Source organism: Geotrypetes seraphini, chromosome 7 (assembly GCF_902459505.1).
Source record: "Geotrypetes seraphini chromosome 7, aGeoSer1.1, whole genome shotgun sequence".
NCBI lineage: Eukaryota > Metazoa > Chordata > Amphibia > Gymnophiona > Dermophiidae > Geotrypetes > Geotrypetes seraphini.
Window position 1 is genome coordinate 99,373,265 of NC_047090.1, and position 26,522 is coordinate 99,399,786.

Here is a 26,522-nt window from a genome sequence, read left to right on the forward strand (position 1 = left end):
AACTGGATTTGGGCAAAGGGACAGATTATTTTTGTCCTGGTCTAGATTTTAGAATTAATGCAAGGAGAGTGCAGGAGGTTCACTCCCAGTTTTGGTGAACAGGGAGGGGCTGATGTGCGATTTTTCCAACTACATTAGCCAGTTGAGGAATTTTAAAATATAATCTATAACGACAGATAGAGAAATTACAATTAAATTAAGATACTGAAGAGTACAGAGAGTTAATTTATAGATCATTATCGGCTCTAGAGGGGTGTGGAGTACACAGCATAGCCCCAAATTATTAAACTATAAGGGCCGGTAGTCTTTGAACATCCCAGCAGAGTGTAGGTTTAGTCAGAATTAAGATAATATAATAGTTGAATAAATAATTTAGGATATCTTTTCTATGACCTGACTAATTGGCTTCCTGTACTAAAAAGTTCAAGTAGTTTGCACACTTTTGGAAAAAAAAACAAAGAAAGTGTGGAGAGCAACAGGAGCCAGTAAAACCAAATTGTTTTATTTCAGGTATATTTTTTATTAAGCTGCCTTTTAAAGGGACATAAGAACATAAGAAGTTGCCCCCGCTGAGTCAGACTAGAGGTCCATCTTGCTCAGCGGTCCGCTCCCGCGGCGGCCCATCAGGCCTAGTGCCTGAACAGTGGTCCCTGATTAATTTTGTAACTTACCTCTAATCCGATCCCTATAATCTACCTCTACTCTTATCTGTACCCCTCAATCCCTTTGTCTTCCAAATACCTATCCAAAGCTTCTTTGAACCCCTGTAGCGTGCTCCTGTTTATCACATCCTCTGGTAGCGTGTTCCATGTATCCACCACCCTCTGTGTGAAAAAGAACTTCCTGGCGTTTGTTCTAAACCTCTCCCCTTTCAATTTCTCTGAGTGCCCCTTTGTACTTATTGATCCCCTTAATTTGAAAAATCTATCCCTGTCTATTTTTTCTATGCCCTTCATGATCTTGAAGGTTTCTATCATGTCTCCTCCAAGTCTCCGCTTTTCCAGGGAGAAAAGCCCTAGCTTTTTCAGTCTGTCAGTATATGAGAGGTCCTCCATGCCCTTTATTAGCTTAGTTGCTCTTCTCTGGACCCTCTCAAGTACCTCCATGTCCTTCTTGAGCTACGGCGACCTGAACTGAACACAGTACTCCAGGTGCGGGCGCACCATAGCACGATACAGTGGCAGGATGACTTCCTTTGTCCTGGTCGTGATACCCTTCTTAATGATACCCAACATTCTGTTTGCTTTCCTTGAGGCCGTGGCACACTGCACCGACGCCTTCAATGTTGTGTCTACCATCACTCCCAGGTCTCTTTCAAGGTCACTCACCCCTAGCGCTGATCCCCCCCCATTTTGTAAGTGAACATCGGGTTTTTTTTCCCTATATGCATGACCTTGCATTTCCCTATGTTGAAACTCATTTGCCACTTTCTGGCCCATTTTTCCAGTGTTGTCAGATCTTTTTGGAGATCTTCGCAGTCCTCTATGTTATTGACCTTGCGATATAGTTTAGTGTCATCCGCAAATTTAATAACCTCACATTTTGTTCCTGCCTCCAGGTCGTTAATGAATATATTGAATAGGAGCGGTCCCAGCACCGACCCCTGTGGAACTCCGCTTGTGACCCATTGCCAGTCTGAGTAATGTCCCTTTACTCCAACCCTCTGTTTCCTGTCCGCCAGCCAGTTTTTGATCCATCGGTGGACCTCCCCTTGCACCTCATGGTTCCATAGCTTCCTTAGTAGTCTTTCGTGTGGCACCTTGTCGAAGGCTTTTTGGAAGTCAAGGTAAATGATATCTATGGATTCCCCTTTATCCACCTGGCTGGTTACCCCCTCAAAGAAGTATAATAAGTTCGTGAGGCATGACCTGCCCTTGCAGAAGCCATGCTGGCTCGACTTTAGCTGCCCATAGTTGTCGATGTGTTCCCAGATGCTATCTTTAATCAGTGCTTCTATCATCTTTCCCGGGACCGAGGTCAAGCTCACCGGCCTGTAGTTTCCTGGGTCTCCCCTTGAGCCTTTCTTGAAGATGGGTGTGACATTTGCTATTTTCCAGTCTTCCGGAATCTCTCCAGTTTTTAGGGATAGATTGCATATTTGTCGAAGTGGTTCAGCTATTTCGTTCCTTAGTTCCTTGAGTACCCTTGGTTGAATGCCATCCGGACCTGGCGATTTGTCGCTCTTTAGCCTGTCTATCTGCCTGAGGACATCCACCTTGCTCACCTCTAGCTGGACCAGATTTTCATCCTGCTCTCCTTTTACGATCTCCTCAGGCTTCGGAATGTTGGTTGTGTCCTCCCTCATGAAAACTGACGTGAAGAACTTATTTAGCCTGTCAGCTATCTCCTTTGCCTCTTTTACCACTCCCTTTCTGTCCCCATCATCCAAGGGTCCCACTTCCTCCCTTGCTGGTTGCTTCCCCTTAACGTACCTGAAGAATGATTTGAAGTTTGTTGCTTCCCCTGCCAGTCTCTCTTCATATTCTTTTTTTGCTTTCCTAACCACTCGATGACACTCCTTTTGGTGTTTTTTGTGTTCCTTTTGGTTCTCCTCTGTTTTGTCCTTTTTCCATTTTTTTAATGATGCTTTCTTGTCACTTATCGCCTTTTTCACTGCGTTTGTTATCCACACTGGGTTTTTTGTTCTATTTTTTTTGCACCCTTTCCTGTACTTGGGGATGCACAGGTTCTGTACTTCGTGCACTGTGCCCTTGAGTATGGTCCAGGCATTTTCTACGGACTCCATCTTCCTTGCGCTGTCGTTGAGTTTCTTTCCCACCATTTTCCTCATAGCATCATAATTCCCTTTTTTGAAGTTAAGTGCAGTCGTTGTAGTTCTTTTCACCTTTGATGATCCAATTTCTAGCCTGTACTGGATCGTGTTGTGATCGCTGTTTCCTAGTGGGGCTAGTACCGCCCCCTCCTTAGCGGGTCCCCCTAGTCCGTTGAGGATCAGGTCAAGAGTGGCATCACCCCGTGTTGGTTCCGTGACCAGCTGTTCCATGAAACAATCCCTCGTGACCTCCAGGAATTTGGTCTCCCTCATGCAGTTTGAGTGCCCAATACTCCAGTTTATTCCCGGGTAGTTGAAGTCTCCCATCACCACCACACTTCCGCTTTTGCATACCTGCCTCAGTTCAGCCTCCAGATCCTGGTTGATTTCTTCCGTTTGTCCAGGTGGGCAATAGTACAGACCCAATTTTATGTCGGCTCCAGTTCCTCCTGGTAGCTTAACCCATAGTGATTCCAAGTCGTCCGCCCTTACTGTTGTTTCCATCCTGTTTGAAGGCATGGAATCTTTTATATATAGCGTTATTCCTCCACCCTTTTTGTGTGACCTATCTCTCCTGTAGAGTTTGAATCCTGGTAAAGCCACATCCCATTCATTGTCATCAGTCCACCACGTTTCTGTGACTCCAATTATGTCTAGGCCATTTTTGCTGGCTAGGATTTCCAGCTCTCCCATTTTAGCCCTAAGGGTGGTTGATCGCTGGAATAGTCTTCCACTTCAGGTTATTGAGGCCAGCAGCGTGCCTGATTTTAAGGCCAAATAGGATAGACACGTGGGATCTATTCACAGAGAAAGGTAGGGGAGAGTCATTGGGGTGGGCAGACTAGATGGGCCATGGCCCATATCTGCCGTCTATTTCTATGTTTTACTAAACCGCAATAGCGTTTTTTAGCTCAGGGAGCCTATGAGCATCAAGAGCAGCGCAGAGCATTCAGCGCATCTCCCTGCGCTAAAAACCGCTATTGTGGTTTAGTAAAAAGAGAGGGAGTATATTTTTCTATTTTTGTATAGTTGTTCCTGAGGTGACATTGCATAAAGTCATCTGCCTTGACCTCTTTGAAAACCCGCGGAATATAAGTGATAGTTAACATTTTCTCTGCGTACAGTGTGCTTTGTGTTTTTTAAAATTTTATTGTTGGTAAATCATTTTGACTTGGTCATTTTAAAAGTAGCTTGCAAGCCCAAAAAGTGTGGGCACTCCTGCTGTAGAGCCATTCTTGTATGACTGGATGAGCTATATATTTTTTTTTTAGTTGTTTAAATTCATGCAGAAATAAATGGCTAAATTGAACCTAATGACTTCATTAATGCCTTTTCCCTTTTTTAAACCTCTATCCCTTCTAGCATTGGATGCTTCTTAAATTTAGTAAAAATATTCTGGCACACGTATCAAACCTTAAAGGAAGTCACATTAAGCATTGTAAAATAATAATTAACTAATAAAAATAGTACACATTTAGGGCTCTGAAAGGACACATTTTAATGGATAAGTTTTCTGTCTCTGTCTAAAAGGATGTCTTTTGTTCCTGCCTGTGCTGGAGGTAATCAGATGCAGAATGTTTTGTGTTTACTCTCTCGATGGTTTGGGAAGAGGTCATTTAATCATGTTAATGAAGTTTCGTCTTTAAGACAATACTGGCTCAAACCCCCTGCCATGTACATATCCTGCTCACACACCCCCTCCCCTCTCTTGTCCATCCCCCTTTTCCTGTGATGGTTACCACTGACCCATGTAACAGATATATATAGGAATGCACACTGATAATAAAACAGGCAAAATCTCTTTAGAATATGGTCTACCTATCTTTCTTTCTAAGGGAAATTGCCTCCAGATGACAGAGTGTTTTGCAGGGCAGTTTCGGGACCAAGAAACAGATCCTATTCATTTCAATTTGGGGGCTACGTCCGCGATGGACTTGACATTACTAATATTTTGTGAGTATTTCTGAATTTTGAATTCTGTTCTTTAATACTCACAGGTATTGGAGTCATGTTCCAACCCTTTATTTATATTGTAGGGTTTTTGGTAAACCCGCCGCGGTTACTGTTCTTTTGGCAAGGACAAATATTAATGTGGAGTTTTCGGTAAACTCCCGCCGCGAAAATAAGCAGCTGCCATTCTTTCGGGAAGAATGAAATTAAGTGAAGACTTTTGGAAAGTCTCTATTGTGGATTTATAGAAACGCCTGCGCATTCTGTCATCTGTGCCATTCTTTGCATGCGCTTTTCTCTTCTATCACTTAGATAAGATTTTATAGAGTATAAGATTATATTGTATATTATTAATATACCTCGCTTATAAGGTAAGGTAAGCGAAAATTTCTGCATTGTTTTTTTTATTGAAAAAATTCCTGCATTGTGATATTGTTTTTCTAATGGGTCATAAAGGCACTTAGGATTCTCCACCTCCTAGACAGATGAGACTTTGTTCGCTTCAGTAATAATAATAATAATGGTAATTACTTTGTTCTTCTATACCGCCACAATCTTGCGACTTCTGGGCGTTTACATTTAAGAGAGCTGGACATTCAGCGATTTACAATATGTGGAGGGAGTACAGAGTACAGAGACTTTTAGGAATCAAAATTACAAAATATAATGTTTTCTAAGAATTTCGGAGCGGACCTGTAAAGAAAAATCACAGCTTTCCTCAAAAAAGGGAAAAAATTACAATGTACAGTTTGTTTAGAGATTCAGAAACAGCAAGAATTAGGATTTCAGAGAGCATTGTGAAAAGAAAGAGTACTTAGTGAGGTTCTGTTTAGGTGATGTATCTGTCAAATAGGGTAGTTTTTATGAGTTTTCTAAAGGCATTGTAGGTCAGTTCAGTTTTATTAATGTAACTGTCTAGCCAATGTTGTTGTTTATTTGCTTGGAGCATGAAGGTTCTGTCCAGAAAGGTTTTGTATTTACAATTGGTTATGCTTGGGTATGCAAAAAAGATAGCTGTTTCTGGTTTGTCTTGTTGGGTTGTGGAGTGCAAAGTGGGTTTGTAGATACATAGGTGCTAGTCCCCAAACTAGCTTGAAACATATGCAGGAGAACTTGAATAATATTCTTGCCTCGACTGACAGCCAGTGCAGTGGTTTGTGGTGGGGGATGACATGGTCATTCTTTTTTAATCTATATCTCAAACGGACAGCTGAGTTCTGAATGATACCCAAATAAACGATATTACAATAGTCCAGGGTAGAAAGCACTAGTGATTGCACTAATAATCTAAACGATAGTGGGTCGAAGTATTTTTTGATGGTCTTAATCTCCATAACATCGTGAAACATTTTGTTGCCACTATATTTGTGTGTTCAATCATAGTGAGGTGTGTGTGTCCAATGTGACTCCCAATATTTTTATTGTGTTGGTAATTGGGTAATCATGGTCTTTTATATGTAGCGTTGAATTGGCAATTTTATCCATTGGGCTTGCAAGGAAAATTTTTGTTTTTTTCTGTGTTAAGTTTCAGTTTGAAGTTGCATGTCCAATGTTCTATTTCGGTCATTATATGAGTAATGTATTTTGATGTTTCATTTGTTATGCTATTCACTGGGATTAGGATGGAGATGTCGTCTGCATATATGTACTAGATCAGGTTTGGTTTTTGCAGTGGGTGTCCTAGAGCTGATTCTGTGGCAGTCTTTGGGGAAGAGGGGGAGGGCAGCCCCTCCTTCTCCTTTGTTGTAGTGACAAGCAGGCTGACTAGTTTTCAGCACTGTTTGTAGGCCGGCTGAGAACTTTTCAGCAGCTTGTTTGATACATAGACAAATTGTCTGAAATAAGGTTTCAGGTTTGTTTGGGGAACTTACCGAAACAAAATGAAAAAGGGTAGAAATACATTTGTGTAATTATTAAAACAGACAGTCAGAAAGGCATATATTTAAAAACAAAACAAATTATAATGAAAAAGAGAGGGAGAAGGATCAAAACAAAAGGGAGGAAAAAAAAAAAATAATGATCTAGCACTTTGTAGAAAAGATTAAAATGAATAAGAAAAGCAAGGAGCAAAGTCCCATTACAGTCCTTAAAAGGACTTTTACACTCCAAATGAGTCTTTAAAAAGAAAGGCCTTCAAGCTACTTTTAAATTTATCAAGTGATTAACTTTCTCTTATATAATTTGGTGCTGAGTTCCAGACGGTAGGGGCCGTCACAGAAAAGATATTAGTATGCATGGTGCCAATGTGTCTTAAAGAGGGAATGGATAACAGGTTTTGATAAGAAGAATGTAATGTGCGATGGAGGTTGTGGGGGATTAATAACCTGTTGATGAAATCAGGTAGACCGGAAGCTATGGTTTTATGTATCAGTAACATTATTTTATAAGTAAATCGATGATCTATGGGAAGCCAATGGGAGTTAATCAAAAGTGGTGTGACATGATCAAATTTTTGAGCTTTTAAGTTGAAATGATTTTAATGGCAGTATTTTGAATAATTTGGAGGCATTATCTTTCTTTCTTAGTGATGCCTTTATATAATGCATTGCAACAGGATCGAGATACAATGCAGATAGAATTGGAAAGAGTAAAAAGTGATTTGACAGCCAGAAAAAAAACCAGTGTTAGTGCATAGGGATGTCCTGACTTTCTGTATCTAAATACCAAGGTCACTCAAACCTTCACAGCCCTGCCGGACTCCTATCACTTTCCTGTGGACTCAATTTTGGAGACACAGGATAAGGGAAAGAAGTCAGACTCTGAATTCAGCTTGAGGTATGTGGCACCTTTGATTTTGGGCACTTGCGGCCGCCCCAATGTTAATACTACCAAAGAGGGTCAAGATAAATTAACTTTAATTAATACAGGGGCCAGAATTAGTTTTACAGATAGAGCAAGAAAAATATGGAAATTTGTGAGAATCAAGTTTATTTTTAACTTATTGAATAGCTTAATTTAATTTGCTAAACGATTTACAAATAAAAACAAAAGGTGTACACATAAGCTTATTAATAGTAAATTACATGAGTTTGACATATTGACATACAAACTAACAGATACATAAGGAAAAAAGGGCAGAACTACAATTGTATTCATAAAGCACAAAAGAAGACATGAATGGTGAAAACAATAGGAATAGGGAATAAATAAATTAAAGGCGTCTTTAAAAAGGAAGTTCTTCAGATTGCCTTTAAAATGGTTTAGGTCATTTTCTTCTCTTAAATGCAGAGGTAAGGTGTTCCATAATTGTGGGGCCATTACAGAGAAGATATCATGATGACGAGTTCCGATAACTTTCAGTGATGGAATTGTTAAGAGTTTTTGATTAATGGATCTTAAATAACGTGATATACTATGGGGAATAAATAGTTATTAATGAATTGGGGTTCGTTCAAAGACAGTGTTTTAAAAAACTAAAAGTAGAATTTTAAAGGTAATGCGATGAGTAACAGGAATCCAATGTGATTCGATCAGGATTGCAGACAGAGCTTGATAGGTGTGGAAGAGGTTTAATAAAACCTGGACCCAAGAGGCAGGTCTTAGTGCCCATGCAAATATGGATTCCCTACTTATTCAGACTTTCCTTTCTAACCTCCGTTCTCCTTTGCATACTCTGGTCAAACAAATGATTTCAGAATGGCCCACTAGTTCTCGTGCATAATTTCAGATTGGAAAAAGGAGCAGTGCGGGGTTTGAACCCCCAAGCCTCAGGTTCCTTAGGCTGTAGAGCTAACTACTATGCAACACTCTCATACGCTTTGAGATCTCTAAGCCTCGGGAAATCCTGCATTATCAGGGCCAGCTATCTACCTGGGGACCGCGCCTGTCCGCTCCTCGCGGAAGAGGGGGTCACGGGTTTCGTAACGGGCGGGCCCCTGTCTCCGATTGAGATGGTAATAATCCATCTAGAAGTACTGGATGTTTTAATTGCGGAGACCCTGGTCACTGGCTTAATCAATGCCCATCTGGCCGGTGCCCAAAGCCACCCTTCGGACGGACTTTGGTGCAAAGAGGGGAAACCCTGTATACCAGCTGCCCTTGTTATTGTCGACATGTTCTTCCAATAACCTGAAGTTTTTTCCCACTACAAATGAAACTGCTCAGACTATGGTGAACATTTTACTTCACAAAATCATCCCTAGGTGGGGATGTCCCACACACATCAACTCAGATAATGGTCCTGCTTTCACTGCCAGAGTATGCAAAGATTTAGCTATCGCACTCCACACTGAGTGGAAATTTCATCTCCCATATCACCCACAGAGTTCCGGTATTGTCGAACGCATGAACAGGACTATTAAAGATAAAATCTGGAAAGCCACAGCTGGCACATTTGTGAATGGAAAAAAATTCCTTCCTATTGTTTTAGCTGAAATTAGGATGTTGCAAAATTAAAATGTGTTTTTCTTTTCTTTTTCTTAGCAGCGGTTCGGATATATGCATGCCCATCCCAGTTTTGGCACTAGGATATTTCTGGTGTTTTCCAGGGATCCTCTTTGTCACTGCAGAGATAAAGACGATCCAAAGAGACATTAGCTTTTCTAAATATGAGATGGTTATGCTATGCATTATTTGTCCATATACTTTACTCATGTGTTCATCTCTGTTTTGTTTTTCTATAACAATGTGTTTATTTCCAGAGATAAGTTCAGCTCTGAACACTTGACCGATGGAAGAATAGTTTGAAGCCTAGAGCTATGTGTTTTGTTTACTTGTTTTAGTTTGAGGGGTACCCCAGGATACATAATATTGGCCATTTCTAGAGCTAGCTCTTTTCCCACTTTTACTAAGCCCAAATGCGCATTGTTCTTTTTTCCCTATAATTTGCATATGCTAAATGTAGCTTAGTTAGGGGTTATATTTTTAAGAAAAGGTTTTATTCTATATCTATACGTTTACTAGATATGAACCATTCAGTACACATTTCTGACATAATTTTTTAAATACATTCAGTACAGAATTATGGTCTCTCTGAATTGCCATAATAGTTATATGCAGCACACAAAAACATATCTTTTTGGAATGTCTGATTAAGAACCTTAAGTACTTGAATATTGTCTCTCTTTTGCCATAACTATAACAAGTAAATGTATTAATATTGTCACATGTTGCCACATTCAGTACAGGCAACCTGGTCTCTCTCTCTCTCTCTCCATTCAGTACAGGCAACATGGTTTCTCTCCCGTTTTCTATCTCTTATTTGGATCACACTGAAGTACAGCTGCTGAATGATATCGGGACTCTTTTCAAATCCCTCCCTGTATGCACAGACATCATTTCATCTCAAGGGTGAACCCCACTAGTTTCCAGTGACTTGACAGATCCTGTGCACATTTCATCCCAAGCGTGCATCTCACCAGCTTAAAGAGACTGTAATTCATCTTCCTGTACCCTGACTGCAAAGACTTTTACACATTGTTTCCTGTTCATCGGATATAGCCACCTTCCTAAGAACGCTTTGCTGTACAATTCCACCTATTTAACCTATTCTATGGACATTCCAGGCTTTATTTCATATGCTGTACATCTACTACCTCTTGGTATGGGCAATGAGACATTTCATAAGCTGCTGAACTTTATTGAACAACTTAAGAAAACCTCCAAAGAAGTGAATCATACTATCACTTTTGAAAATGGACAGATTGCACAAAATTTGCTCCGAGATGCTCATGTCTCAAGCTTTGGAACTTTTCTTTGAGTATTCGCCCACTGCAAACCATGTATTTAATGTTTTAATTCATCCTATCTTAACTATTCTACAAATTTTGCTATGTATTGTTATGATTCTCCTTTGCTGTAGAGTGAAACACGTGTACATTTCTTTTCTCACAAAGTTCCTTCTAGCTTTTAAGGCAGTTATACATGAATTTCCAGTATCTTCTCTGACACTTGCTAATTTGGTTCTAATTTGGCATGGCCTATTGCATTACCATTACCAGGGTCAGAGATAATATTATCCCATACTTACATACTCTCTTATGACATCTTTGTACCTTTTTGCCTGGGCCTCCTGAGAAAGTTTCCTGCATCCCTTATGCACCGTTCATTCGCTCAACGACGGGTAAGATATAGATACGACCTATGCAACCTAAGACAGAGGTTTGAACTCATAATGGGAACTGTTTATCTTCATAGCTTGGAGATTCTGCAGTACAGGGGACGTGCTGATATATTATTAGAGATTGGCAAGGCATAAGCGAGGCAAGCTGGCTAAGGGTACCACAAGTTTGCTTTCATTTCAAAGAATATGGAAGATGTCAGCATAGCTGTTGCAGGCGTTCAGCATTTTGGTTGGAATAGCTGGTGTCAGCCAAGGCTTATGGGAAATTGTATCAATCTGACTCTGGCATGGGGATGCAGATAGACCCTGAGGGCAGGAAGACGGTTTCAAGTAGTCCTGATTAAATCATGATTAGCTAAAATGTGTTAATGTATTAATCAGAAACTATTGTCCGAGGCATACTGGAAATTTAACTACAGCCTAGTATTCCTTTTTGGAAATTATAGGTATGCTTCACTGTTGCCGCATTAGATTTTGCTTTAGGTGATATTTACTGGCTCTGTGGAGACCTCCGGCTCCATGTTAAACTACCCAGCCAGTAGATAGGCCAGTGCGCTTTAGCTATACATAGATGAGATAGGGGTCCCAGATGAATTCAAGGCCCGAGACCAGGTTAAGGCTAGGTTTGAGTCCCTTATTATTATCAATAAGAATGTTGATTGGATTAATTACATTTATTATAATCAGCAATGCTTTGTTGGGTGTCAAAAATACTTTATCCTGTTGCACCTTTATTCCTGACAATGCAGGTCCCACGGGTAAGGTTACTATGGCCATTAAAAAATTAGAAGACCTCTCTGCTGAATTTAAACGTAATTCTGGTTTATCTAATCCTTGGGATCTGTATTTTATTTGGATGCAGGGGTGGGTGAAAGACCTTCTTATTGTTATAATCTTTATTATTATCTGCACTCTTGTTGCTTATGTAATTTTTAGACTGTTCCTGCGCTGTTTGACTCATATTACAGCCCCTAAAACTCCTCCTCAAGAGACATATCTAGAATATCTCTCCCTCCACGCTCATGCTGTGCATTTATGATGTCATTTTCATGACGTAAGAGGGGATTGAAAGGACACATTTTAATGGATAAGTTTTCTGTCTCTGTCTAAAAGGATGTCTTTTGTTCCTGCCTGTGCTGGAGGTAATCAGATGCAGAATGTTTTGTGTTTACTCTCTTGATGGTTTGGGAAGAGGTCATTTAATCATGTTAATGAAGTTTCGTCTTTAAGACAATACTGGCTCAAACCCCCTGCCATGTACATATCCTGCTCACACACACCCTCCCCTCTCTTGTCCATCCCCCTTTTCCTGTGATGGTTACCACTGACCCATGTAACAGATATATATAGGAATGCACACTGATAATAAAACAGGCAAAATCTCTTTAGAATACGGTCTACCTATCTTTCTTTCTAAGGGGAATTGCCTCCAGGTGACAGTGTTTTGCAGGGCAGTTTCGGGACCAAGAAACGGATCCTGTTCGTTTCAGGCTCCTTTTACTAAAGTTGCAAAAATGGATTTACCATTACCATGTGCGCTAGATGCTAATGCCAGCATTGAGATGGGTTTAGTTTTCCCGCGTAGCACGGGAGTTTGCATGTGCTAAAAATGTTGGCGTACCTTAGTAAGAGAGGGGGTTAATTTTCCCCACCACCAAATTTCCCCATCCCGCCCCACCCGGCTACTTTTTCATGCCACCCGGCTGGAAAAAATTTCTGGGGAGAACACCGTTATCTGTCTCAACCGTTAATCTTTTAAGATTCTTTAAAATAAAGTTGATTTGTGGTCAAATCTTTCTACTTTTATCTACCCAAGAACATTAGAAGTAGGAATAAATAATGTGTCCCACCAAGGTTAAGTATAAGTTTCTTTAAAATCTCCCAAAATTAGCTTGGGTAGTCAGCTTAAAAACAAAAACACACAACCAAACCAACCCAAACTAATGTCCTCAAAAATAAATAAAAAGTATGCACACTAACAAAAAAGGAACATTGCTTCTAGCTATCCTCACCACAAGAACCAGGACCACCAACGCCAGATAAGGATCTCAGGAAATACCTACCTGACTACTACTTGACTTTACAAAATAAGAGACCCCTCTCCCTCCAGCAGGAGCACATAAAATGTCCTTAACTGAATCCCAGAAAATAAAAATATAAATTGAAGGACTCCCCCCCCGCCCCCCAACTAGGATCCCAACCCCCCTCCCTTCCAGGTCAGTGTCAGCATCTTCAACCGTCAGTCATTCACACTCAGGCTCACACTGCTAACACACAATTTTCCAATGCAGCACAACCAAACTTAAATCCCACACTCAAACAGTGCTGCAGCTTCTGCCAAGCCTCCTGGCCAGAGTTGCCCCTTTCTCTGCCTATCAGAGATTACAGCTTTTATAAATAAATAAAATTTCCAGAAGGCTCTCAGTTTCCACCAGCTGTTTAAAGCTGTGAACTGGCCTCTAGGCTCCAGGGTCCTCACCACAGAAGCCAGTCTATCATGCCAGGCACTTTCCTCTGTAATAGAGGGGTGGTTCCCCCACCCCCGGCAACACTAAAACCTTCAGAAAGGATTAAAACTTAAGTTTAAAGTGATGCGCTGATGTCCTGCGTGCATTTGTCCGAGCGGCTTTGTCCCACGCACTTTAGTCCATGTACTCATTGGAGGGGGGTGGATTGGCAGCCAGAGATCGTCACATTTTACAAAAGAACGAAGGGAGGAGTAGATGTTAGACAAGATGTGTGCATGGTTCAGCGGCAAAACATCCAGCACGCCGACAGCCAATTAGTCTGTTCTTTGGTCTGATGATGGAAAATCATTGATTTCATCATGGGCATGCTTGACAGGTAGTGGCAGTCTAGTAACATGGGACGTCTATTTTTCATAGATGATGGAAAAAGTCTCGGTGATGCCAAGCCTTTCTGCGTTGATATCCGATTCCAGTAGCAGCGTTCCAGCCATCAATACAGTATACCTCTACAAATTCGCGTTAGAGTTCGCATCCCCTGGAGGAAGGTGAGAATAGCACTGCACGCGCTGCAAACTGCCACAGGCCACACACGCTGCACTCTATAGTACCGTATCTCCGCCACCGAGCTACTGAGGCAGGGATCACAACATGCCACCTGCGCATGTGCGGTAAGGGTTTTATTATTAGTAATTTACTTAAGGAATAACAGAGTTAACCTGGTAATATTATAGACTACAGGTTCAATTAGTTATCTATCCAGGATCCCCTGGATAAGCCTCAGCACACTGCTGACCATGCATGTCAGTGACAACCATCCCCACTAGCCCACCTTCAAACTTCAATAGGGGTGGGGTGGGGGGGGTTTAGGTTGCAAGCATTTCCACTGCATTTTCTTGTCCAGTGAGATAATGCCTTGTCTTTCAAGCATGCAGCTCTTCCCTCCTCCTCCTCCACTTTCCCCTTTCTGTCCTGAGCCTGGGCAGAGAGGAAGAGAAGCAGAAAGAAAGTGGGGGTTGTCACAGAGGTCTTTGAGGGCTGCTATTGGCCCCCAGGCCTTGCATAGAAGAGCACTGCTCTAGGTGAACATTCATCCATGCCTTCCCCCAGATCCTGATCTGGGACAGTTCAAGGACCCTACTCCCTCCCAGTTTTGTATGCAGCATTTCCCCCTCTTCCTACCATTGCTACTGTTGCCCTACCTCTTCCTGGACCATTCCAAAATACTTGGCACTGAATTTTCCAGCAGTGGCCTGTGCTCTCCTTGTTTGATCATTAGACCAATTAGTTCATGCATGGATTTGATACAATCAGTTCATGCATTGATTTTGATGACTACTACCACTACTAATTTCTATAGCGCTACTAGACATTCGCAGCGTTGTACAAACACCCCCCCACCACCACCACCACACACAAATGAGACAGTCCCTGCTCAAAAGAGCTTACAGTCTAGTCAAGACAGACATACTGGACAAGAAGGTGCATCTATACACAGTGTTCAGGTGGGGGAATCTTAAAGTAAATGTATAAATTCAAATAAGTGACAATTTTGGAAGACTCCTAAAAGACCCAGAAGCAGCAAAGTAGGCTTTCTTCTTTGTTGGGGTATTTGGACAGAATTTATACCACTACTGCTCAGTGGCATAGCCAAACCTAAAGGTTTGGATTGGCCTTCCAAAATTCTTTCACTCCCTTGTTTCTGCATCTCTATCTCGTTCCTCCACCCCTGAATTTGACATTCCCCTTCCCCCACTTGCAACCTGACAACTCCCTAACCTCTGGCTAACTCGGCATCTTTGCGGGTGTCACAATGACTCACATCAGATGCCTGCGCCAGTCTACAAGCTTCCCTCTGCCATGTTCTGCAAGAGATGAAACAGGATAGACTGTTTATTTTATTTGATATTCTGCTTCTCAGGGTCAAAGCAAGGCAGTTCACAATTTAAGTTGTAAAATAGAACAGAGTGGCAAATATTCAAATAGAGAAGTACAAGAAGAGACAGAAAAAAAATGGAGGCACAGAATGAAAATGCAGAGGGCTGCACACATGCCAACTTTGTCCAAACAACTGGCCAAAGGCCTAATGGAAAAAATTTTTTTTTAATAAAAATGAAAGTTTTCTAAGCCACTTTGAATTTGGTGACAGACTATGGGAACTTTGTATGCAATGGAGTTCCCTTGGTCTGTCACCACATATACTATCAAATGTCTCCACACAATTCAAAACACACCTATTAAAAATGATCATTGGAGTCAAGATGTTTGGACAGGATTACAGTGCTTTTAAAAGTGGTACATTGGTTGCCTTATTCATATTTCATACAATTATGGTTTTGGCACACAAGACATTCCCAATATTTATCTAACCTGTTGATTTCACTGCTTCTGAGCTAGACTGGATTTCATATGGATCTGCCTTTTATATTTTTAAAATTTAGCACAAAATATGGACTCCTTAATCCTTCTGGTTAGAAGCCTGCCCTGAATACTGTGAAAAGCGGCTTTTGATCCACATCCCACAATACCTGCTCTAATGCTGGAATCTCACCAGCTGCTAGCTTAGCTTAGAGCCTGCTAGAAGATTACATTTCCATTTATATTCAGATACCAAAAGCTGCTGCTCAGTTCGATTGAAGGCAGCAAATATCCAAATTCTTGGTCCCTCTGCAATCTTCCAGGAATTGAAGATACCTGATGCCCCAGAGGTGGCTGCATTTTGCCATCTGCCTGCCAAGTGGCTGTATCACAGCTGTACCAACTGCACTGATAAGCATCCTTGGTGTCAGAAGCCTGAAAATATGCTGGAAGAGACAATGAGGTGGTAACTACCTTTAAGAGGTAATCTACAAGCTGCATTCAAGAGCTGTCAGTTGTGGACTAAATTTAGCAAAAGCAAACATGTCATGACAAATGCAATCCCTCACAATGCAAACAGATCATCCAGTCCAAAGACCACACCTGCCTGCAAAAGTAGATAACAACTTTTCAGACTTTGCTCCCCGAGAAGTGCATTCAAAAGAATTTGCCATGGTTAAGATCTTGCATCACAGCAATATTTATCAACCACTGGTCGCTATACTCTGGCTTACTATAACAACCAGTCCTAAACATACAACTGGATCCCCCCCCCCCCCTCCATCAAATCTGCAATGCATCAACTGATGAGGCAAGCAAGCACTTTTAAACTGTCGATTCTCAATATACCTTTGAATTGTTTTGTGTGTCTCTTAGTTGCCAGGTCCACGGGTTTCTCACCCAATTGAGCTGCTCTGGAACGCTGGTTGCAGGAAATTTTGAGTAGTTGCGGGTTGCTGGGGTTTATTTTGTGTTTGGTTTTTTTAACCGTAATTTGGGCTGCATTATGGCACGGTATTCTCAAGTCGGCTCAGAATTCAGCAAATCAGCACTTAGTACAGACCATGTGTTCAGTATTCCACGAATGACGGCCTTTGCCCGCCCTTTCTCCACAGCCAATCACAATCCGAGCCTAGCTTTGTGTGTATCTCGCATGCCTCTGTCTCACATTCTCTACCTAGAGTTTGTTGTCCAGTAGTGTTCTGGCATTAGGAGAAAAAAAATTTCCAGCTAAACCCTAGGAGGTAAAATTGCTCCCCAAGATAGCTAGATTTAAGCATGGAAAGAAAAAAGGCTCAGGAAGAGGAGAGGGAGCATACACTGGATTTGAATACATCCTTTACCCCCTAGTTAAGGAAAGTATAAAGTGTTCCGAGTTGTACATGTATAGTTTCTCTTCCAAAATGAGCTTGTAAGTGCAAAAAGTGCCCACGTCTCTCTTCATTGTAGGTGGGTGTGTGTGTGTGTGTGGTGGGGGGGGGGGGGGGGTTTCTTGAATTTTTCTGTTTGTTTTGGGAAAAGTACTGTACATCTCTGAAAATATCTGGGTTGTGCTGAAAAGTTCTCACTCCATCCAACAAAGCTGGGGCTGTACACTTGGTCCAGAGAATTCCGGTAGAAAAGTACTGGAAAAAGAAGTGGAAACTCGCTCAATGTATAGCCCTCGATGGAAACTGTCCCAATTGAAATTAGTTGGGCTGAGAACTTTTCAGCACCCTTTAGTAAATTGGACTGTTTGGGGCTACTTTCAAGCTAATTGGGCGGGATGATTTAAAAAAAAAAAAAAAAAGTATCTGGCCTTAACACTAAATCGTGCCCAAAGCGTGATAACTATATAACAGCAATCCTACAAAAAAAAAAAAAAAAAAGACAACAAACAAAACCCCCTAGATTAGAATATACTGCCATAGAAGCCAGTTCGGTGGGTGCCTAATACTGAATAAACGATGTGTCTAATTTCCATTGGCTTTAGCACCCCCTCCCCTATCATTTTAAGAAATTAACTCCCATGCTCTCCGATGTCCATGCAGTTTAACAATCCCCGCAATCCGCTCTTTGGTTTGAGGTGGATCTTTTTTATTCATTTCCACCCTCCTTGCTATATTTTTAAGGTTCAAAGTATTAACAACCTTCTTCTCTTTGCCAGTGCCTCAGTCAATCATCCATCTCTAGACATTTTTAAGTTCAAAAAAATGAAAACAGACAGAACTGGGGAAGAGAAATACTCTTGGATCCTCTCGTAGAATTAGAACTGAACGAGACGCTGCAATTTTGGACAATTTATCTCCAACACAATGCTCCTCTGTTCTAAAGCACCGCCTATACTCGAGACATCGCTCCTTCAGCCGGACCCTCCCTCCAGCATTTCCTCTTTTAAATCTTCCGGGCTGGATCATTAAACACGTACCTGATGAAGGGCGCAGCAAAGTAAACGAGGAGAACCGGCACTAAACTGCAGACCAGCAGCCCTGCGCTTATCTCCATGCCTTCGCCTCTAAGAAAACAGAGTAGCTGGAACGAAGGTGATGTGTCGTACCACGGGTATCCTGGGATTTATAGTCCAGTGGGTGGGTGTTGGGGAGGGACTGGAAAAAGCCCTTAAAGTCACATTGTGTCTGTAATAGTGGTATTACTAAAACCTGCCCTCTTGTGGTTCTAAAAGGAAACTGAAGGTTACCATGCCAATAAACTGCTGGGAAAAGAGCAGAGGGGGATTGTCCTAGGGTTACCATATTTCTGAAGTCAAACAAGAGGACACATGGCCCCAACTAGGGTTACCATATGGTGCCAGCAAAAGGAGGACAGATTGAGACATCCAGGTTTTACTTTCATTGAAAGCAATGGAAGTAAAACCCAGATGTCTCAATCTGTCCTCCTTACATCCATTGCTTTCAATGAAAGTAAAACCCGGATGTCTCAATCCATCCTCCTTTATCTTGTCATATGGTAACCCTAACCACACCTCTGGTCCCCGCCTCGGTCACACCCCACATTTCACCCATTTCCTTTGTACTCCTTCCCATCAACTCTACCCTTTTAGTACTTTTTTATCCCTCTCTCCAACTCCCCACCCCCACTGGTACTTTTCTCTCTCTCTCTCCTAATCACCTCCCCCATGGGTGTTTCTCTCTCTCTCTCTCTCTCTCTCTCCCCCTCCCCTCACCTCCAATCTCCTCCTACAGGTGCTTCTCTCTCTCTCTCCCTCCATCCTCCCTCAGCAGGATCCAGTAGTGCAGGCTGTCTCTCCAGCTCTGGTCCACCACAAAGTTGGGTATGACTTTTCCCTCTCCCACCTACCTCCTCTGCTGAAATTTAATCTTCTGGCTGGCCAGCAGCATCCTCAAAATGAGCCTGCTGTTGTCGGCATGCCCTGGAAGCCTTCTCTCTGCAGTGACTTCTTGTTCCCAGGCATAGGCGGGACACTGCAGGGAGAAGACTTTCGGGACAGGCTGATAACAGCAGGCTCACTTTGCTGATGCGGCTGGCTGACCTGAAGATTAAATTTCAGCAGAGGAGGTAGGTGGGGGGGGGGGGTGTCAAGGGAGAGTCATACTCCGGACAATTTAGAAAGCTGCCCTAAAAAGAGGGCATGTCCATGTAAATCCAGATATCTGGTAACCCTAGATTGTCTGGAAGTACATGCTGAAAAGAAACGGCAGTGAAAACTTGACAACAGTCCATGTTTAGAGAATTTGAAGATAGTAGTATTAGGACCCTTGAAGATTAAAAACAAAGAAAGAAAAACAGGATCTGGGGAATCCATTGGATCCACAAAATCAGTCTATTACTTTGTTTCAATAAGGTTCAACAAAGAAACAAGGTGTTTAGTGGAACTTTAGCTAACATACACCCCTTTTCACTAAGCTATGGTAGAGGTTTCTACGTATATTACGTACAATTGAACTTCCTTTTGGCCTTCCAATGTACATCATATCACAATGGCAAACTGAAGCATCCACAACATCTTCTGTTTTGCAATTTCAAAAGTGTCTCAATTCAAACTTTATTCCTGTGGTAGGCTGGATAAATGTTTTAATATTCATATTCACTGAGCACACAGAACATGTTCCACGTTGAAAATGTCCTATTGGCTAATTTTTTTTAGGAACAGTATTTAAAGGTAAACTTGATGGTACAAGCAAATCTCTCAGATTTCTTTCTCTCTTATATGCTTCCAACAAACTCTTTTTAATAATAACTTATTCTTATATACCGCCAAACCATCAGTTCAAGGCGGTTCACAAGAAGATGCTGTACAAACAGTAAATTGCATACATAAGCATATCAAATATTTCTCAGAGAATACAAATGGCAATTAATGCACATATTTATCAAACAGGTAAGTTTTAAGAATTTTTCTGAATAAATAGTAAAACTGAGCTTGGGGAATAAGAGCATTCCAACATGAATTCATTGCACTAGCCTGGAATGCAAAAGTTTTTCCTAAGAATTTCTTGCTGCGACATGCTTTTACCGATGGGAACATAAACCAATAGGTTTTTCGTATATTCTTATTTGAATTATAAAAGTCAAAGTGGGAAGAGAGAGAGGTTGTAGTCAATCCAAATAAAACTTTAAAATAGATATTCATTACAAATGATTTCATACATTTTGAAAATTCAATTCACATATTCTATTAAATACAATCATTCATCCAAATATTTTATATAATAAAACCTAATCCCCCCAACCCCCCCCCCCCTCCTCACCTTCCCTCCATCCCTTCCATTCCCCCCTCCCACCCAGAATGGAATGTGATTCTAAGTTGACCTGATTAAAGCTTCTGGAAATTATTGCACAATTGGAAGCTCTGAGCCCAGGTTTTGCTCAGGAGCAATATTTATAAATGAGTTAGTTGTTACCATGGTAGTAATTAATGCCCCTAAGGTGATATGACAATGTAGATAGATTTAATGTCAAATTAAATTAAACTTGGGAATATACAATTATAAAAACAACTTAAAATAAAGACCTTATTTATTACAGAAATATAGCAAATCACAAATATAAACACAATCCCTGATCAACGTCCCCAACAGGAACCAACCCACACCACAAACATGTTAAAACTAATCCCAAAATTTCAGTCGGCGGGGGGGGGAGGGGCGATCAGGGGTTCAGAGGTGTCATGGGGGGGGTTCGTCGAGGGCAGGAGGGCTTGGCCAGATCGTGTGGGGGGGAGGGGGGAGATCGCGGGGCAAGATGGCTTGTGCTCCCTCTTGCCCCGATGTTGTTGGGGAGGGTCACGGCTGGCGGGGCAAGAGGGCTTGGGCTCCCTCTTGCCCCGATGTTGTCGGGGAGGGTCGCGGCTGGCGGGGCAAGAGGGCTTGGGCTACCTCTTGCCCCGATGTTGTCGAGGGGGGTGGATTCTGTAACCGGTTTTTTTTTTTTTGACAGACACCGGTTACAGAATCCAGCTTTTAGGCGAAGGACTGGCTCCTCCTTCGCCTAAAAGCCTTTGTTTTGGACGTTTGGGGCTTAGGCTTATTTTAGGTTGATTATATGGTATAAGTTTAGATGTAGTGGTGGTCTGGGCATTTAAACAGCTGAACGTAGAGGCAGGCCATTATCAAAAAAACCCTCCTTTTGGATGTTTTTTTGATAATGGACATTTTCCCTGCTTCTACTTTCAACGTTTAAGGCATTAGGCCAAAAGGGGACTTAGATGGTTTTTTTTTATTATGCCCCTCTTAGTATATAGAACCATAACTTTACCCACCCACCCACCCATCTATCAATTATTAATACAAGAAAACTTTATTTATTACATTGATATGAAGAATTAATATCAATTTCTCAATTACCTCTCCCTCCCCCCCACCCCAGATGTGTAAGGAAAAACTTAAAGAAAAATACATAAACCATTAATGCGAAGTAGCAAATAAAGCCAATGGACTCCATACTTTGTTAAATGAAACACTTGACCCCAAATAGTCTGCATTCATTCTCTCATATTTGTATGTATTACATACATTTGTCCACCAAAATGTGTAGTTTAATCTATCATGGCTTTTCCAATTTTTCATGATCAATTGAACAGCTATTCCAGTCAAAACCAGGAAAAGACGGCTTTTATATTTATCAAGGAGAGGTTTAACGTGTAACATAGTACCACAAATTATGGCTTCATATGTTAAGGGAATATCCGATTCTAAAACAATATTTATTTGTCCCCAAATTGACTTCAAGGAACTAAATATCAGTGGACAAAAAATAACAGATGATCTACAGTCCCTATATCAGCATGACATTGCCAGCATCTATTAGATTTGGAACTATCTAATTTTTGCAAACAAACTGGGGTCCAAAAAATCCTATGTAATAAAAATAACCATGTTTGCCTCATAGATGCTGACGCTGTACATTTCAACCTCCAAGTCCAAATTCGTGGCCAACGAAATACAGAAATATACTGTTTAATCTTGATGCTCCAAATATCTCTGAGACTATTTTTAGGTTTTTTAATTCAAAAATTATTTATACCACTGGGCAACCTGATGTCCTACTAAATCTGTCTGGTAGCAAAGGATCTGCAGGCTATAATAATTTTTACAATTTTTCCATTCAGGGAACCCACTCCGAATGGCCTGCTTCAACTGCAACCACCTATACTGTTGAGATTTTAAAATGCCAAATGATTGTTGCAGCTGTGAAAATTTCAGCAGATTCTCATTGGATATAACATCATCCAATGTCCGAATACCTGCCTGCATCCAATTCTTCCAGGCGATCCCAGCACCACCCACTTGAATCTTGGAGTTTAACCATAAGGACTGTAAAGTAGATTTCAATATAGGTACATCTGTTAGTTTATCAATAAATTTAATTGTTTTCCATGTATCCAATAAAATTATATTGTCCCTAGCATAGCTAGATAATCTGATATTTAATACATGAGAAAGTCGCATTGGGGACATAATTTTCCATTCCAGGTGTAGCCAGTCTGACAGATGCTCCATGAGCTCAGGGAGGATCCAATACATTCACAAAAATACCTCCCTTTTATTCAATTTTCCAAATTCTTAATTAGAAACAGTGATGAAGTTTTCTCATATCAGACTTCTCTCCACTGATCACACATTTAAAGTTCTTTATAGAGGAGAGGCCTCAGATCCCCGTGCGTTGCCAGTGATTAACTATACAACAGCACTAGATAGGGAACTAACCTCATTGGCACTCTCCCCCTCCTGCCTAATTTTAAGATGATGTATATCAAAAAACTCTCACGAAAACTGATAATAAACTTAGCTTCAATTAGGCAGGGAGTTCTTATGAGTTCTTATATCTCTCAGCTTCTGTTTTCTTTGCTGCAGTCAGTCCTGCAGTCCGTAAAGCTAGCTGGCGTTTCGCTGTATAGCTGCATCAGGGCAGTGGACTCCTGTGAAAATAATGCAAAAAACAGCGCTATTAGAGTAAGACCAATGCCAGAATACTTCTTTCCGTACTTCTACTTACTCGGCGAATGTATGAACGCTCAAAATGGCAAAGATGGCCGCCGCTTTGAACTGCCCAGTTTTATACTACTAACATATGACATCACATGGGAGGAGCCTGATTGCAACATCCAATGGTCTGAAAGGGCTTTCACCTCCTATTCTTTGAATGGGAAACTGATGATCACTGTGTCATTAGCCATAAAGTTGTTCATTTCAAAATCAAAAAAATATGTGCCACTCTACTTTAGCATTTAATCCTTTGGGCTCTTCAGTGTCCAAACGGAAAATCCATTCCTGTTCTTTCTGCATGAGGATCCGTCGCCTATCTCCTCCTTTAGTTGTAAGTGGCACATGATCCAGGACCATACACTGAAATTCTGTGTAGACATCTTTCCTACCATGTGCTGCATATGAAATGATCTGCCCCCTCATGGTAGCTTTAAAAGCATCCCATATTGTTTCTAATGAGATTTCTTCTGAGACATTGATTTGAAAATATTCCTTCATCTGTAATTGAAGTTCTTCAAGAAATTTTGAATCCGCAATGTATTATTAAATCTCCATACAGGTCTACTAGAATCTTGTTCATCCATTTTCAATTCAATCCAAATTCCACCATGATTACATTACATTACATTACATTAGTGATTTCTATTCCGCTTGTGCCTTGCGGTTCTAAGCGGATTACAAGTTAGAGGACTGGACATTTCCAGTAGCATTGCAGTACATGTAATCAGGAATGTGTCCAGTTACAATTGTTAGTCTGGACTTTTCCAGGAGAAATTGATAGCAGGTAGTAGATAGTGATAGGTTGTTTAGAACGAGTAGAGATAATACTGTCTGGATTCAGGGTGTTGCTGGTGGTGGTGATGGAGGTGGTCATGAGAGCATTTTCTAATACTTTTGTGAGGTTATGATGCTGGGAAGTGTTTTTTGAAGAGATGAGTTTTGATTTCTTTTCGGAATACTTTAATGTCTGTTGATTTGGTCAGTAGATTGGTGATGGTAGTATCGATCTTTGCTGCCTGTGTCGCTAAAAGGCTGTCGTATAGTTTCTTTCGTCGTGTTCCTTTGAGAGGGGGGTGAATGAATAGGCTCTGAGTTCTCCTTAGTCTGTGTGAGAGGTTACGGTGTAGTCTGTTGTTTAGGTAGCTGGGGGCTGTTCCATGTATTACTTTGTATAGTAGACAGTAGAATTTGAACTGGGATCTTGCTTTTATTGGTAGCCAGTGTGAGTCTAGGTATGCTTTGGTGATGTGGTCATATTTACCGAGTGAGTAGATGATTCTGAGGGCTGTGTTCTGAACTGTCTGTAATTGTTTTATCATGTAGTTTGGGCATGATAGGTATAGGCTGTTACAGTAATCTACAATACTTAGTACTAGGGATTGTACTAATATCTTGTATTGATCTTTGTTGAAGAATTTTCTTATTTTTCTTAGGTTACGTATTGTGAAGAAAGCTCTTTGGATGATTTTGTGGATTTGAGACTGCATTGTGCAGTTTCTGTCTAGTTGTATTCCCAGGATCTTGAGTGTACTTTGCATTGGGTACTTGATTGTATTTAATTCTAGTTCTGTGAGAGATGGGTTTTTTTCCTTCTCTAGTAGTAGGAATTTAGTTTTTTCCGAGTTCAGTTTTAGTTTATGACTTGACATCCATTTTTCTACCGTTTCCATTATTATTTTCAGGTGGTTTGTGGATAATGGGTCTTGAATATTAAAGGGGAGGAGGATAGTTATGTCATCCGCGTAGCTGAATGATACTGTGTTTAGGGCGTCTAGGGTTATGCCTAGGGATGCTATGAAGAGGTTAAATAATATGGGTGATAATGATCTGACAAAATGATTGAATCTATGGTGGATTTTGTTACTTGCTGAACTAATTGATCTGAAACGAAAATATAATCTATTCGTTAGAATGATTTATGAACAGGGGAACAAAACGAAAATTCCCAAACATTAAAATGAAGGATCCGCTATATATCTTTTAGACCACAAGACTGTACCATGTTATCTAAACCCAGTAACTTGATTATTCCACTGGGATTTTTTATCTATTAATGGATCCATAACAGCGTTAAAGTCCCCGACCACTATTATTTTAGATTCAGCCAGTGGTAGTATCAGCCTCTGAAGAGTTTTGAAAAATTCAATTTGATTAGAATTAGGGGCATAGATATTGAAGAGTGCCAATGAATTATTACCCAAGCTCATGTAAACATGAACCCACCTCCCTGAGGGATCTGCAGATCTCAAATGAAATACTGCTGAACATTTCCTATAAACCAGAAGCTTTTTTGCCCACAGCAGGAGTGAAAAAACAATGTTTTACCCATCCTTCTTCCAGTTTTCTTGACTCAAAATCAGACAGGTGTGTCTCTTGTATGAAACATATATCCGCATCCTGTTGTTTTAGAAAGTTAAGTATTTTTTTGGAATCATTTTTATTAGAGTCAACAAGAGAAAGAAGCAGAACACAGGGTAAAAATAGGCAAACAATGGCAGTCAGAGGAAGAAAACAACAGCCATTACCAAGAAAACATAATACATCATGAAACTACAGGACTGTCCAAAAAGCAAAAACAGCCTGTCTCTCACATTGGCTCGACAATTTTTGTTTCGTTTGACAACATGGCATGCCCCCCCTCCCCCTATATCAACAGGAGGGAAAAATAGGCACACCATGCAACACAACCCATACAAACATGCACACTCCAGTTACTCACCATATTCATACCTGCCCCTCTCTACCCCCCCATCCCATTCCGGGAGACCAAAGGCAACCGCAAGAACACCTTCCATAAGGCTAGGTAGGCCAGCACCTCACAGTTAGCTAAGTGGGTAAGGTAGCAGAGTTCAAAGCGGGCCAATTCAATCATCTGGTTGATCCAATATGTCAAAGGGATAGGGCCCTCCTGAGTCCAGTAGCGCAAGATTGTTCTCTTGACCGTCAGCAAAGTCAAATAAATGAATCGCCTCTGAGGCATTGTGAGGCCCTGCTCCTCCAGCAGGACCTGATCACCAAGAAGCAATGTTCTGTAGACCCACTCAATGTCGCGCTGCTGAACTAATTGAAGCTGCGCAAAGGAGGAGTTCCAGATGGACAGTTCAGGGCATTCTAAAAAGGAATGTAATAGAGTCCCAGGGGCCCCCCCGACATTTGTTGCACAGAGATTCCCCCCACAAGCCCATGCTAGTGCCCCGTTCTTTGGTGATGTAAGCCCTATGTAAGATTTTAAATTGGATCTACTGCCAAGCTGTTGATTTCACAAAAGTATGTAAGGTATGAAAAAGTTCCAAAAAGGATTCAGGGCTGTATTGTGCAGCAAGGTCCCGATTCCACCCGTCGCGCAGAATAGCCAACTGCCCGCTGGAAGAAGAGGACCGAACCACCCTGTACCAGACCGAGAGGGATCCCTGGGAGGCCAGTACACTGAATAAGTACGCATCTAGAGGTCCACAAGTCCAGTCCTCCCC

At 41.2% G+C, this 26,522-nt stretch overlaps 1 protein-coding gene across 2 annotated transcripts in view; it reads right to left on the reverse strand.

The window, feature by feature from the left end:
* Positions 1–18,166, reverse strand: part of LOC117363665 (retinol dehydrogenase 12-like) — a 48,130-nt gene extending 29,964 nt beyond the window's left edge. The window contains exons 1-2 of one of the 2 annotated variants that reach the window (XM_033951766.1): positions 18,015–18,129; positions 15,944–16,053 (exon numbers count right to left, since the gene is read on the reverse strand). In XM_033951766.1, the coding sequence (XP_033807657.1) occupies positions 15,944–16,026 (83 nt within the window). In that variant the 5' untranslated portion in view covers positions 16,027–16,053; positions 18,015–18,129. Of the gene's footprint in view, positions 1–15,943; positions 16,054–18,014 lie in introns of both variants that reach the window. The other variant, XM_033951767.1, reaches the window with a different exon arrangement.
* Positions 18,167–26,522: the final 8,356 nt, after the last annotated feature.